General features: G+C 48.8%; 2 protein-coding genes across 3 annotated transcripts in view; one reads left to right on the forward strand and one right to left on the reverse strand.

The window, feature by feature from the left end:
* Positions 1 to 15885, forward strand: part of LOC307204850 (uncharacterized protein) — a 90249-nt gene that overhangs the window by 46006 nt on the left and 28358 nt on the right. The window lies entirely within an intron of this gene.
* The window catches only part of SLC25A1 (solute carrier family 25 member 1), a 52049-nt gene continuing 38171 nt past the window's right edge, over positions 2008 to 15885 (reverse strand). The window contains exons 5-10 of one of the 2 annotated variants that reach the window (XR_013833788.1): positions 12956 to 13040; positions 11192 to 11296; positions 8472 to 8587; positions 7310 to 7383; positions 2752 to 5989; positions 2008 to 2716 (exon numbers count right to left, since the gene is read on the reverse strand). Coding sequence is in view for 1 of the 2 variants with exons in the window: in XM_079957082.1 (XP_079813208.1) it covers positions 5875 to 5989; positions 7310 to 7383; positions 8472 to 8587; positions 11192 to 11296; positions 12956 to 13040 (495 nt within the window). In the remaining variant the exon portion in view is untranslated. Of the gene's footprint in view, positions 5990 to 7309; positions 7384 to 8471; positions 8588 to 11191; positions 11297 to 12955; positions 13041 to 15885 lie in introns of both variants that reach the window. The other variant, XM_079957082.1, reaches the window with a different exon arrangement.

The raw sequence follows: 15885 nt of genomic DNA on the forward strand, positions 1-15885 counted from the left end.
CTAAACTTTCATGGCTTCCCCCCAAAGAATTCTGGGAGCTGTGGTTTAGCGAAGGTGCTGAGAGTTGCTAGGAGACCCCTGTTCCCCAACAGAGCTACAATTTGCAGAGTGGCTTAATGATTGATCCTTCTTCCCAGGGAATTCTGGGAATTGTAGCCCTGGGACTAGAAGGAGCTCTCTTAACAACTCTTGAGCACCCTCAATAAACCACAGCTCCCAGATTTATTTGGAGGAAGCCATGACTTTTTAAGTGGTATGGTGTGAATGTGGCCGAGTGGTCCCTATTGAATGTTTCAGTGGCTGGGAACATCAGAGGCTTCTGGTTCCTTGTTCTTTAGCGCGCAAGTCTTGGTGTCCTCTTCTTGCTGGATGAACCCTTTGTGACACTGACTGCGGGTGCCTGCCTGACCTTGCCTCCTAGATCAAATTTAGGCCTAGACTGATTCTATGGGCTTGGCTGGACTGTGCAGCCCTGCCCTCAGTGGTGAGCGTTCTGGTGAGAGGCTCTTTGGACTGAAGATACAATGGTACCTTGGTTCCCAAATGGCTTGGTTGTCGAACAAATCGGCTCCCGAACGCCGCAAACCCAGAAGTAAGTGTTCCCATTTGCGAACATTTTTCAGAAGCCAAACGTCTGTTTCAGCTGTCGGCATTGTTTCTGGGGTCAATCAGCCAACTGGCTTTCGAACGTTTTGGAATTCAAACGGAGTTCCAGAACAGACTGAGTTCGAGAACCAAGGTACCACTGTACTTTGTGGAGCACAACACATTCCCACATCTCCCAGAAGCAAACAAAAGTCAAGAGCGCTCTTAAGAGCTGCCAAGAAACAGTGGTTAGGAGAGAGCGCTCTTGCACCCATGTCCCACTTGTTGGCTTCTTCGAGGCACCTGGTTGGTCAAAGGTAAGAACAGGATGTTGGTGTCAATGGGCCTTTGGCCTGATTGCCGGCAAAGTTCTTCTGACCTTAATGTGTGTTAGGGCTGGGCAATATATCATCCAAAACCGGTTTCACGTCCATCTCATGATATTGGTTTCATAATTTTTGACCTGGCAATGTATTGCAAATCATGGTGTGTGTGTGTATGTGTGTGCTATGCAAAAATCACAATGTGGGGAATGCCTCTACATAGCTCCATCCTTATTTCACACTGTGATCTGTCAGTAAGTATATCACAATGTTATGCAGGAGATGTTTAGCTGGTGATACATCACAGAGTTGAAAACCAGCTCCATCCTTGTTTCAGACATCGTGATATATCGGTATCTAGCAATGCTTAGCTGGTGATGTTGGTGATATATCGCAACGTTGAAAACCAGATTGCTGCCCAGTCTTAGTAGTCACAGTGGCTTTGCTCTGCCTTTCACAGTCGGAGACAGGAATGCTTCTGAATACCAGAAGGAAGAGGGTTCTTGTGCTTGGGCCCTGGGTTTCCCAAAGGCATCTGGGCCACTGTGATGCTGGACTAGAAGGGTCATTGGCCTGATCCTGCAGCCTCTTATGTTTGTGTGCATGTGCAAGCATTGAGGTACAGGCATTCATTGCCCGGGACGCTGGTGGCACTGTGGGTTAAACCACAGAGCCTAGGAGTTGCTGATCAGAAGGTCGGCGGTTCGAATCCCCGCAACGGGGTGAGCTCCTGTTGCTCGGTCCCTGCTCCTGCCAACCTAGCAGTTCAAAAACACATCAAAGTGCAAGTAGATAAATAGGTACCACTCTAGCGGGAAGGTAAATGGTGTTTCTGTGCGCTGCTCTGGTTCACCAGAAGCGGCTTAATCATGCTGGCCACATGACCCGGAAGCTGTACGCCGGCTCCCTCGGCCAATAAAGTGAGATAAGCACTGCAACCCCAGAGTCGGTCACGACTGGACCTAATGGTCAGGAGTCCCTTTACCCTTTACCTATTCATTGCCCGCTAGAGGAGCAGGAATTCCTCCTGCAAGGCAGAGAGAGGGGGCAGTTGCTGTGCCTTTCCAAGTGAAACACAAATTGCCAAACGACTCACTAAAACAGGCAACTTTGGCTTTATTGGTTGGCGTCCTCGCCACAGGGCTAAGAAGTTCCAAAACCATTCTAGTATCAGGCTGCCGGTGCAAACAGTGAATTAATTTTTTTAAAAAAAAAAAAACATTCAATTCAGAAATCCTCGGTCTGTGTAAATAAAAAAACCACGCACCCCCACAAGCAACAAAATCCCCATCCCAATGCATCACCTGCCTTTGCTTGCCACATGGTCAGCACAAAAACATAGCCTGGATACCTGTTATCCAAGCCTGTAGGACAGTTAAGAGTCCAGGTGTTGGTTGGCTATAACTCCTATCATCCCTGGCCATTGGCCATGCTTGCTGGGGCTGAAGTCCACCAATATCTTGGAAGCCCAAAGTGCACATGTGTGGAAATACGGGCAGGGACACAGCCAGGATCCCCACTTCTGTGAAATTGAAATTATGCAGCAAATCTACTGTAAGGATGAGGAACCTGTAAATTCTCCAGATGATGCTCTGACTACAACTGTCATCACCTGCAGTCAGGGATGATGGGAATTCTAGTACAGTGGTACCTTCATTTGCGAACAGTCTGGTTTGCGTACGTTTTGGATTATGAACATGTCAAACCTGGAAGTGCGTGTCCTGGTTTGCAAACTTTTTTGGGATTACGAACAATTTTGGGGGGATTACAGAGAAATTTATTTGGAGGCCCCATTGGCGAAAGCGCGCCTTGGGTTACGACCTGTTTTGGTTTACGAACGGACCTCTGGAACGGATTATGGTCGTAAACCAAGGTACCACTAGAGAGCAATATCTGAAATCTACAGGTCTCCCCACCCCTGATCTATCACTTGCAGCCAATATGCTCATAAAGGTGTGTTTGGACAGATGAAACTTAATTCTCATTCAAAGGGTTTCACGTAGTGGTGCAGCTGCAGCCCACAGCTTCTTCGGAGCAGGCTTATCGTTTTATTAGTTTTGCAACTGGAATGCATCTTAAAATATGTGGTGGTAGCGAAACAAATCTACCTGCTTTGTTCTCTGACCCTGAAGGTGTCAGCTCCCATCAGACCCAGCCAGCAGTGCCAACGGTCAAGGATGATGGGAAATGTAGTCCACCCCATCCGGAGGGCAGCACATTGGTGGTCCCTGCACTAAATGCTTCCCCTATCAACAGCTGGCTGCATTTAGTTAGGCCCACAGTACATAGCTAGCAAAGACTGGAGCAAAAGGTGGGGAGGGGAAGGCCCCCACATGTACTGAAAAAGGACGAGAGACACACAAAATTTGGCACAGATCCGTAACGGAATCATTGGCGAGTTTCCTTGGCACCTGGGGAAAGATCCCTTCCTAGTACAGAAAAAAGCACGAGTGAGCCAGAGTAGTGTCTGCTAAGCCTACAAGTTTCTCCAGCGAGTCATTAGGGTCTTCGAAAGGAGAAAAAAGGGAGGAAACTTCCAAGGAGACAGGGAGGAGAAAAGACAATCTGAAAAGGAGCATCAGGCAGCAGAGGGGTGGTACTGTTCCCCTTGACTCCTAACATTAGTGTCACTGAAGCTTACGGCGAGCAGCAAGGGGCGAGGCTGCAGCAGCGCAAACACACCAGCAGAACCAGTCTTGTGCTCCTGCAGACGTGTTTGCACCAACCTCACCCCTCCTTTGCCCACCTTCTGGGTAAGCCTCAGCAGAGTCAGAGAGAGGGCAGGTGGGTCCCTCTGACCAGTACTCTGTTTAGCTGGGGGGTCCCTTTTCCACCTGGGACACAAGAAACAGGTTCTAGAAAGGGGCTATCACTTCTGTTTTTCATATCCCTCTTTCCCTCCCCTCCCTCATGTAAACAAGTGAATTCTATGGAATGAGTTAACATTACGGGCTGGGTGTACTCGTGGGAATTAATTTGACTCTCCCGACTCAGCAGAAACATTTATGGAGGTCAGGGGAGTGGGTCCCCCAACTTTGGTTCAAAAGAAGCTTTCATCAGCACGAGTTAAGAAAAACACCGATCACAGCAGATCTTTGGGATGCGGACTTTAGCAGGGGGGAAGCATAGAAGGCATGAGCGTAGGATGGGGAAGGGTGAATGTCATCCCCACCCAGGGCTGGTGTTAGGAGTCAGCAGTGGCAGGCCACTGCAAGGCACCCAGAACAGACTGCCCTCCCATCACCCGCTGCCTCACCACCACAGCAGCCCCACCACTGCAGCCCCATTTCTATGGGGTGCTGGGAGAACCAGGTCCTCCTAGGGCTAGGGGTGGCTGACGCCCATTGGGACTGGCAGGGCAGAAGGGCATGGAGCCCAAACAGCAGGCAGCGAATTCTAATCCGCCTGCTTGCGTCCTACAAGGACGACACAGAGACTAAAATTGACAGGCAGGGTTGCCACCGTTGCCTGGTTGTAAGAAGGCAGGTGGTGATGGGCCGGGGGCAAGCTGAGGTTGATGGGGCAATGCCCCATTCACCAAAATGGACCAGCTTCCACTGCTAAGGCCATCGTGCTTTGGAGCCTGCAGAGGTGGCAATTCCTTCTCTTCCTCTACGTCATTCAAAGAGAGCACAGATGTGGAATCAAAGGACCTTGAGCTGTTGCTGGGTTCCTAACTCCCATCAGTCCCAGCTAGGATGGTCCAAGGGGCAGGGATGATGGGACTTGTTGTCCAGCAACACCTTTTCTAGGGACCCCCGCGTTTGCCAATACCAAGAGCTAGCTGGCGAGAGAATACTATTGGAGCAGGACTTACGGAATGTACTAAAGTATTTTTGGGGGTGTGTGAATGTGTGTCATGACCTCCAAGGCTTTCTTCTCTGCTGGCAGCAAATGGCGGAAGGGGCATAAGAAGGGCTGACAAACACCCAAATGTCTGACGTCCTTTCCCTACCTCTGCAAGTTTTCTGAGTTGACACCGTCGGTCAACAATTCGCGAGATCTTCTTTGGCTGGTAAGCTGGAGCTCAATGCGCTGGCAATCGCCTTCTGGTAAACAACCAGGGACTTCTTCTTAGCTCATGTTTCAACACCAGCTTCTCAGAAAGCCAGCAGAGGCACCCCAGAAGTCACTGGACTCCAAGTCCCATCAGCCAGAGCCACCACAGCCAACGGGCAGGGATGATGGGAGTTGGAGTACATCAATATTTGAAGGGCTGTACTGCCGCAAGATCTGGAAGGCCATCCTTGCTCCAGACCAGGGTTTCCCAACCTTGGGTCTCTAGCTGGTTTTGGACTACAATTCCCATCATCCCTGACCACTGGTGCTGCTAGCTCGGGATGATGGGAGCTGTAGTCCAAAAAAACAGCTGGAGACCTACGTTTGGGAAACTCTGATCTAGACCAGCGATTGGGAAGCTGTAAATTCATGCGTGTGTTTGTTTCTAAAAGGGAAAAAAGCTTCTTGAACTTTTATTCTAGCAGGTGTTGGGGTTGGTGCGGGGGACAGGGTGTGTGTGGGGAAAGTTCCCTTTCTCTTTCTGACGGGCACCAGTCAAACTCGCCCCACCCCTTCACCCCGTTCCCCCAACTTTAGCAGCTGGAGATGTAGCACAAAACCATCCCGTCTCTGTTCCCCCATCCAATCTGGTCACATTATCATATCATCAGTAATTAAAAAACAAGCAACAACTAGCAACACGGCCACAGTTCATTCGGATATAAATAAAACGTGTCATTGAGCTTGATATGAAGGCAGTGGGTCGGGGACGTGATCCGTATCCAGATCCCACCTGTGGAGCTGAAGGAGCCCTGGAATGCTGGCACTAACTTGCCGGGTGGGCGAGGGAGGGAGTTGTGGGTTGGAAACCGCCCCCCCCCCCGCCTGTGATGGGTCGTGCCTTCCCCTCCCCTTCCCGCTGTTGCCTGGCGGGTGGGGAGGAGGTGGTGCCGCCCACGGCGGGCTCTCAGTCCGTTTTCCACACCTTGTTGAGTACCTTGACCACTTCGTCGTAGATGATGAACACAATGGCCACGTCTAAGCAGACCCGGCCCAGGCGGGGGATCGTGCCCTTGTAAAACCTGCAGAGGAATGGAGAGAGTGGGGTGAGAAAGGGGCATTTCAGAGAATCCGAGCAAACTTTGGGAAGAGGGGAGCCAACCAAGAGACAGTCTGGTATAGTGGTTAGAGCCGTTTATCCGAGAAACAAGCAAGGCAGCTTAGGCCTCCTCTCTCTCAACCGTCACCAGAGAGCAGAGCCCTTTCTTCAGATGGCCTCAGTGGGAGAGATGGGGGGAAAGGGTTCACTCCAACAGCTCTGCTGGGGAAGACCAGCTCCATCAGGAACTCCCTAACCCTGGACTGTGCCAGCTGTCCATTACAAGAACAATTGACTTGATAATAATAATTTATACCCAGCCACTCTGGGTGGCTCCCAACAGAATATTAAAAACACAATAAAACATCACACATTAAAAACTTCCCTAAGCAGGGCTGCCTTCAGATGTCTTCTAAAAGTCGGAGAGTTGTTTATTTCCTTGGCATCTGATTGGAGGGTGTTCCACAGGGCGGGTGCCATCACCAAGAAGGACCTCTGCCTGGTTCCCTGTAACTTCACTTCTCGCAGTGAGGGAACCACCAGAAGGCCCTCGGAGCTGGACCTCAGTGTCCAGGCTCCTTCAGGTATACTGGGCCGAGGCCGTTTAGGGCTTTAAAGCTCAGCACCAATACTTTGAATTGTGCTCAGAAACGTACTGGGAGCCAATGTAGGTCTTTTAGGACCGGTGTTATGTGGCCTCGGCGGCCGCTGCCACTCACCAGTCTAGCTGCTGCATTCTGGATTAGTTGTAGTTTCCGGGTCACCTTCAAAGGTAGCCCCATGTAGAGCGCATGGCAGTAGTCCAAGCGGGAGATAACTAGAGCATGCACCACTCTGCCCCTCTTCCCTCCCTGCCTCTTTTTCCTTGTGGGTCATGACTTTTAGATGGTACATCTGTGGGCAAGGGACGGTCTTGTTTTACTTGAGTACAGGCAACTCCCCATTTACATGGGGGTTATGTTCTGAAGCGCTTTACGGACTCCCTCCAAACCTCCTTGATCAAACTCCAACTCTCCACAGGCCTCAAAGGCTCATGGGATTGCACTTGTGAAGCTCTTGTGGGATTGCTAGATGCAGTTTTTGTAACCGTTCTTGCCGTTTACGTGCTCTTTTTTGGGGGGGTGGGCTTTCCGCCCCTTTAAAAGTGCCACTTCTGGGTTCACAGCGATCCACACAGTCACTTGAACACACATAAATGGGGAGTTGCCTCTACAGGCAAGCTACGCTGGGAGCCTTTTGGGCTGAAAAGTGGAGCACAAATGCTCTAAATAACTAGATAAATATAAAACCAAGATACACTCACGCAAGAGGTCCTTCATATTTCATGATCTGATAGGCACAGTCCCAAGTGCTTTTGTACTTGTGAGACTCCAGGCCCTGTATAAGAAGATTGGCCGGGGGAGAGAGAGAGATTGAATTGAAATACTTTATTGTCACTTGTACAACTTGTATACAGTGGTACCTCGGGTTAAGTACTTAATTCGTTCCGGAGGTCCATTCTTAACCTGAAACTGTTCTTAACCTGAAGCACCACTTTAGCTAATGGGGCCTGCTGCTGCGCCGCCGGAGCACAATTTCTGTCCTTATCCTGAAGCAAAGTTCTTAACCCGAGGTACTATTTCTGGGTTAGTGGAGTCTGTAAACTGAAGTGTATGTAAACTGAAGCGTATGTAACCCGAGGTACCACTGTACAGTGAGATTACACAAGCACCCCCCCACTCAGCTCTCTTAGTCTTAATTCCCCTCATTTACTGATGCACACCCACCAAACCCGAAAGTCAGTTGCCCTGTTGTTATCTTTTCATTCAGCAGCCTAACAGCCCATGGATAGAAGCTGTTATTTACCCTGTTGGTGCGACTAATCATGCTTCTATATCTTTTGCCTGAGGGCAGCAGATCAAGAAAGTGCTGGCCAGGGTGTGAATCATCTCTGAGAATTTTCTTCACTCTCCTGTGGCAACATTCTTCCGCTATTTCATCCAGCGGATTCACGGGACAGCCCATAGTATCTTGTGCTGTATTCACCACCCTCTGTAGGCACTTCCTATCAGTTGATGTCAAACCAGCGTACCACACCGTGATGCAATATGAAAGGTCAGAATATGCAGAAAGATCAGGCATATATAGGGATTAATTACCTGGTGGGGAACTTCTGGTTCCTGGGCTTAATCTGCCCCTCCAGCCCCTCCATTTCTAGCAAACTCCACCCACATGGGCCACCACTTGACGTCACCTGTCAATCCTTTTGATCCACCCTGCCACACTCCAACAATTGGGCTTTCCCTTTCACCTGCGCCATTCCCACTCACGTTTATATAAAAGAGTGCAGGTAAAATGCATTTTTAACCCCCCCCCCTTGCCTCTAGCCATGCCCACCATTCAAATATGGCCAGATGGAAGCTTGGTCCAGAGTGAATCTGACCTACAGGCTTCCTTTGAAGAGATGTTTAGAGATTTGGGCATACCTGCATCCTGGTCTTCACGACATCCAGTGGCGTGTTGCCAAAGACACTGGCTGCACCTGCGATCGCCCCAAACAACCCAGTGACAAGCGGGTTGATGGCTTTATTTGGATTATCTCCTAGAAGGGGAAGGGGAATGAAGATGAGGAGGAGGAATGTGAGGAAACAGAGCAGAAAACAAAGGTGTCAGGAGTCAACTCACTCTGAAATGGAAATCTGGCTTGAATTTAAAAAGTGCGTGTTGTTGTTGTTGTTTGCATTTATCTCCCACCTTTTTCTCCAAGGAGCATTATGGTGGCTCTCCCAATCCTTATTTAATTCCCACAACAACCTGCGATGTAGTTTAGGCTGTGAGTGAGTGATGGGCCCAAGGTCAACCAGGGAGCTTCGTGGCCCAGTGGGGATTCGAACCCTTGTCTCCTAGGTCCTAGCCTGATACTCTAACCACTACAACACCCTGCATCTCATGATGATGATAATGTTGATAATACTAAATAAACTTTATTAGTTGCAATATTGCACTTTAGCGCCACAAAGCGACTTACACAGCAAAAATAAAACAAAGACATTCAAACCAGCAACAAACTAAAAACTAAAACACTGGATCTGAGAACCTTTTGCAAAGGAACAAGTCCCAGCCACCTTACTTAACAGATAAGCACAACAAAGGCCACAGATATCTCAACCTATCCCCCAATTAAAAACCGTATGCCTGGGTAAACAAGGATGTTTTCACCTGGCCCCTAAAATGACACAACACTGGTGTCAGATGTGCTTCCCTGCAGAACAGGGAGCCAACACTGAAAAGGCCCCTTCTTCTACTGCCACTTTCGGCACTTCCTTCACAGAGAGCGCATGAACAAGGGCCTCTGATGATGGACTCAGTTTCTGATCTGATTCACGTGGGGAGAGGCAATGTTTGAGGTATTGGGAGCCACCAAAGTCTTGATAGGTCAAAACCAGCACTGAATCCCGAAAACTAATTGGCAGCCTGTTATTGGCACCACACTCGAACCAACTGAGCTACTGTATTTATAGGAAACTGCAGTTTTTTTGTTTTTTGTTTAAAGGTAGAGAACACTCAATCGACTCAAGAGCAGGGGAGAAGCACGGAGTTTATCTGGATCTAAAGACCTGCTTTTTGTTAAATGTGGGGTGTCTTCCCCCTCACCACCACCCCTGAGTTAAGGGAATCTATTTTATTTTTAGAATAGCACTTTCTCCAAAGGTGGATTTAAAAATACAGGAAAAAATGAATAGGTGGGCATAATTTGTTTGGGTCTTGTGCTTGGCACTCAGCTATGCAACACTGAACAGGAAGCTGGGTGAACAGTGCCCCTTAGTGGCTCAGCTGCAAAGAACAGTATATTATTTACATGCTATTATTTTATATATGAAGGGATGCGGTTGGCGCTATGGGTTAAACCACAGAGCTTAGGCCTTGCCGATCAGAAGGTCAGCGGTTCGAATCCCCGTGACGGGGTGAGCTCCCGTTGCTCAGTCCCTGCTCCTGCCAACCTTGCAATTCGAAAGCACATCAAGTGCAAGTAGATAAATAGGTACCACTCCGGCAGGAAGGTAAACGGCGTTTCCGTGCTTTGCTCTGGTTCGCCAGAAGCGGCTTAGTCATGCTGGCCACATGACCTGCAAGCTGTACACCAGCTCCCTTGGCCAATAAAGCGAGATGAGTGCCGCAACCCCAGAGTCGGCCATGACTGGACCTAATGGTCAGGGGTCCCTTTATCTTTACCTATTTTATATATAAAGCCACCCACTAACACTGTTCTTTGTTCCAGCATGTTGTCTAGAATCTCCAGCATTTCTGGTTTATGTTGATACTGTTGTCATACTGCTATTTTACTGTTATACGTGTACATATGACCTAAAATGTTTAAACTCCTAAAAAAATAAAATAAAAGACAAAACACTGTTCTCTAAGTGGCAAGCAGCATAAAGGTAAAGGTAAAGGTACCCCTGCCTGTACGGGCCAGTCTTGACAGACTCTGGGGTTGTGCGCCCATCTCACTTAAGAGGCCAGGGGCCAGCGCTGTCCGGAGACACTTCCGGGTCACGTGGCCAGCGTGACATCGCTGCTCTGGCGAGCCAGAGCCGCACACGGAAACGCCGTTTACCTTCCCGCTGGTAAGCGGTCCCTATTTATCTACTTGCACCTGGAGGTGCTTTCGAACTGCTAGGTTGGCAGGCGCTGGGACCGAGCAGCGGGAGCGCACCCCGCCGCAGGGATTCGAACCGCCGACCTTTCGATCGGCAAGTCCTAGGCGCTGAGGCTTTAACCCACAGCGCCACCTGCGTCCCATAGCAAGCAGCATATAAAACATCAAATCGAATGTTTCTGCCTTGCTGGGATGTTGTCCTTGAACCCTGCTCATGCCTCTTGCTTGTCTGGATGGAGGCTCGAAAAGGGGGTACGTAGAAACTAGTCTACTATACAAAGGTGAACATTCACACTGGTTGTTCAGCATGCTTATGCCTCTGGCCCACTGCTGGCCTGTGGCCCCTGGAAAGCTGCTCCAGCCCTACTCCAGATACGTGGGACAGAAGCTGGTGACCGGCACCAGTGCATGCTGGGAAAATAAAACCCAGGTGTCTGCTTGGATATTATTCCTTTTGCCTTAGCAAAAGCCTTCAGGTTAGAAGATCTGGGACACCGTTCAGATTACCGCCCAGACGAAGAAAGATGATATCTGAAAAGGTGGGTATACCTTTGTACCAATTCCTGAGAGCTGTCATGACAAAAAAACGAATAGCCTGGTTGGATCCCTGTTTCAGGACAGTCGCTGTTAAACCTTGGTAAGTTCCCCTGAGGCCTGCAGCAAAAAGAAAAAGGAGATCAGGAGGAAGAATAAGGCAGCAGGAAAACCACACTGTTGTTTGTTTATGAAAATATTTATAAGTCACTGACTCATAAAGAAAATACCAGAGCCGTTCGCAACAACTGTACATAAAAGTCCTATGAAAAATTAAAATCAAGAATCAGCCAACTGTTGTGGAAAGAGATATTATTCTTCGTTGCTTGCATAAGCCCGACGGAATAGAAAAGATTTTTGCAGGCGTTTAAATGCTGAAACAGAAGGTGCCTGCTGAGTCTTTATTGGCAAGAGTGTTTCCATAAGGCTGGGCTCACGACACGAAAGCTTCAGTTTCGTGTTCTTGTCAAATAAGCCTCACCAACTTGGGGAATGATCAATAAGGCTTCAGCAGGTGATATCACAGTGACTTGACACATATGAGTTCAGGTGGCCGCTGAGGTACCCAGGGACTGAAGTTGTTTAAGGTAAAGGGACCCCTGACCATTAGGTCCAGTCATGGCCGACTCTGGGGATGCGGTGCTCATCTCGCTTTATTGGCCGAGGGAGCCAGCATACAGCTTCCGGGTCATGTGGCCAGCAGGACTAAGCCGCTTCTGGCTAACCAGAGCAGCGCACGGAAACGCTGTTTACCTTCCCGCCAGCGCGGTACCTATTTATCTACTTGCACTTTGACGTGCTTTCAAACTGCTAGGTTGGCAGGAGCAGGGACCGAGCAACAAGAGCTCACCCCGTCACGGGGATTCGAACCGCCGACCTTCTGATCGGCAAGTCCTAGGCTCTGTGGTTTAACCCACAGCACCACCCGCGTTTAGGGCTTTGTAAAAGAATACAAGAACCTTGACCCTGGGCTTGGCGGTGGGTGGGCAACCAGTTGCAGATGCAATGGATCAGTGTGCCTGACTGTTAGCCAGAAGGTGGGTGGTTCAAGGCCACCTAGGAGTGGTTATGGGCAAGATTCCTGCATTGCAGGGGGTAGGAAATTGAACCCAGTCTCCCAGGTCCTAGTCCAGCACCCGAATCATTAAGTCATAAAAAGGTAAAGGTAAAGGTAAAGGGACCCCTGACCATTAGGTCCAGTCGTGGCCGACTCTGGGGTTGCGGCGCTCATCTCGCTTTATTGGCTGAGGGAGCCGGTGTACAACTTCCGGGTCATGTGGCCAGCATGACTAAGCCGCTTTGGCAAACCAGAGCAGCACACGGAAACGCCGTTTACCTTCCCACCGGAGTGGTACCTATTTATCTACTTGCACTTTTGATGTGCTTTTGAACTGCTAGATCGGCAGCAGCAGGGACCATACAACGGGAGCTCACCCCGTGGCAGGGATTCAAACTGCCAACCTTCTGATCGGCAAGTCCTAGGCTTTGTGATTTAACCCACAGCGCCACCCGCATCCCCATTAAGTCATACTGGTTCTTAATTATTCCCCTTCATTTTATGGCCATTGGACCAGAAGTAGCAACAAGATCTGGAGGTTCACAGGTTCCCCATCCCTGATACAAGCAAAAGAGCATTCAAGAGACCCCAAACTGAGAGATCTGAAGCTTCGCCTACTTGTGATTTGAAGGCAGACAGCTCCTTTCTCATTCCCAATTATGCAAACCCCACAAGTTCTCCTTGCCAAGGATGTCTCCCTGCTAACAAACGCCAGGTCTCACCTTGTTGCCGAATGATCTCCCGCACCCCATGGAAGAAACCTCGATATTTTGGCTGCGGAGAGCACTGATCGTGGATGAACTTCACCTGTGGAGGAACAGCCACCAGGTCACTTACTGGCAAGTCAAGAGAGATTTTTAAACTCGCTCAGTCTCTTTTAGTTACAGATAGGTAGCCGTGTTGGTCTGCCATAGTCAAAACAAAATAAAAAAAATCCTTCCAGTAGCACCTTAAAGACCAACTAAGTTAGTTCTTGGTATGAGCTTTCGTGTGCATGCACACTTCTTCAGATACACACACTTCAGTATCTGAAGAAGTGTGCATGCACACGAAAGCTCATACCAAGAACTAACTTAGTTGGTCTTTAAGGTGCTACTGGAAGGAATTTTTTTATTTTGTTCAGTCTCTTTTAGACTGGGTTGTTTTCGAAAGGGGCAGCTGCATTCTGTAGCCCATCACTCACACAACAATAGCACATAAGTGGTGGAGAAAACTCCCTGAGAACTGTAGTTTGTTAATGGCGATGATGCTGTCTTAACCTCCAGAACTTTTCACATGCACTCTAAAGGCGGCAAGCTCCCGTTTCTCTTTCTGTGGGGCAAGTGGCATCAGGAAGATGAGCTTCTTTCTCCCAAGCCCAGATAACAAAGGCGGCCAGACCAAAGCTGTCAACTTTTCCCTTTTCTTGCAAGGAATCCAATAAGGGGATTTCCCTTTAAAAAAGGGAAATGTTGGCAGCTATGGGCCAGACCCAAAAAGGAGGGAGATGGGTGGGAAATGCCCTTGCAATGTTTGCTGTTCACCACAAGGTGGGTTCTGATGCTCAACCTGACGAGCAGCTTCACAAAAGATTCATGCATCTTTTCCCCCTTTCGGGAGCTGTACGGGAAACCGCCCCGTGAAAAAGCGTTTATTTTGCTGCAACTGCACGTGTTCAGAAGGTTGCCGTGCTGCCCTTTTCTAAACAGGTCATTCATTTGGCGTGTCTGTGTCTGTGTGCAGCAGCTTGAACAGTGTGTGAGGGAGTGCGTGCAAGAGAGAGTGTGTCTTAAATAGTGAAGGGTGTTGGAACATCTGTCTTGCATGCAGAAGATCCCAGGATCAAGTCCCTGGCATCTCCGGCTGGGGCTAAGAAAGACCCCTGCCTGAAATCCTGGAGACCTGCTGCTGCCAGTCAGTGTATACAATACTGCGGTATATTAGACCAGTGTTTCCCAACCTTGTGCCTCCAGCTTTTTTTGGACTACAATTCCCATCATCCCTTGCCACTGGTCTTGCTAGTCAGGGATGATGGGAGTTGTAGTTCAAAAACAGCTGGAAGCACAAGGTTGGGAAACACTGTATTAGACCAATGGTCTGACTCAGCAGAAGGCAGCATGCTAGGTTGTGGGCTTCCCATGGCATCTAGTTAGCCACTGGGAGAACAGGATAATGGACTAAGATGGGCATCTGCGGGCCAGCAAGGAACTTTTTAGCTCCTTAATCTCTCAGATTCTATCTTCAGGTATTCATCATCATCATCATCATCATCATCATCCTCACCATCACCAATTAAATTTGTATACCTTCCTATACCCTCAGGTCTCAGGGCGGTTACAACATAAAATCACAATATAGGAACACAAAATACATAATAAAAACGAAAACAACCCAATAAACCTGCCCCCCAGGTAGGGGATGGGAGTGTCAGAATCCCTAGAGAGCTATCTTTTCTTTGGTGATCACTCGTAGCCGAGTAAGATTGCCTTCCATAAACACGGTCTTAACAGTGAGTCCTTAAGTGACTGTGGAGGCCAATTCTGGATCCACACGTCCTTCCACAGTGGGGACATAGGTTTCTGGGTGGGAGTTGACCACGGTGTGGATTTGCCAAGCGTGTCTTCCTCTTAGCATGTTTCTCCCTTTCGTCCTGAGTTTGAGCGTCTTCAAAGCCCATGACACCTTTGGTAAAGGCCGTTCTCCAACTGGAGCACTCGCAGGCCAGTGTTTCCCAGTTGTCAGTGTTTATACTACTTTTTTTTTTTAGATTTGCCTTGAGAGAGTCTTTAGACCTCTTTTGTTGACCTACCAGCACTACGCTTTCCATTTTTAAGTTTGGAATAGAGTAGCTGCTTTGGAAGATAATACTCAGGCATCCACACAACATGACCAGTCCAACAAAGTTGATGTTGAAGAATCATCACTTCAACACTGGTGATCTTTGCTTCTTCCAGTACACTGGCATTAGATCGCCAGCTATAGCCAGTCAGCAGTTTGTATCCTACTGAAATTAATGGACACAACAAACTTAGGTCCATTCATTTCAATGTGTCTGCTATAAGCAGGACTTAGTTTGACACCACATGGTATCAACACCACTGAGATAGATCAACCAATGATCTCATTTGGGATAAGGGCAACTTCCTATTTGATTTTTAAAAGGTAAAGGTAAAGGGACCCCTGACCATTAGGTCCAGTCGTGGCCGACTCTGGGGTTGCGGTGCTCATCTCGCTTTATTGGCCGAGGGAGCCGGCGTGGCGCTGTGGTTTAAACCACAGAGCCTAGGACTTGCTGATCAGAAGGTCGGCGGTTTGAATCCCCGTGACGGGGTGAGCTCCCGTTGCTCAGTCCCTGCTCCTGCCAACCTAGCAGTTTGAAAGCACATCAAAGTGCAAGTAGATAAATAGGTACCACTCTGGTGGGAAAGTAAACGGCGTTTCCATGCGCTGCTCTGGTTCGCCAGAAGCGGCTTAGTCATGCTGGCCACATGACCCGGAAGCTGTACGCCGGCTCCCTCGGCCAATAAAGCTTTTCAAGAACTTCTCCACAAAGCAGTTTACACAAACACATACACACACATTTATTTATTTGATGATTATTTCAGATAAATAAATATGTGTGTGTGTTTGTGTAAACTGCTTCGTGGATAAGTTCTTGAAAAGCTGGATACTC

Source organism: Podarcis cretensis (genome assembly GCF_951804945.1).
Source record: "Podarcis cretensis genome assembly, chromosome: 16".
Taxonomy (NCBI): Eukaryota; Metazoa; Chordata; class Lepidosauria; order Squamata; family Lacertidae; genus Podarcis; species Podarcis cretensis.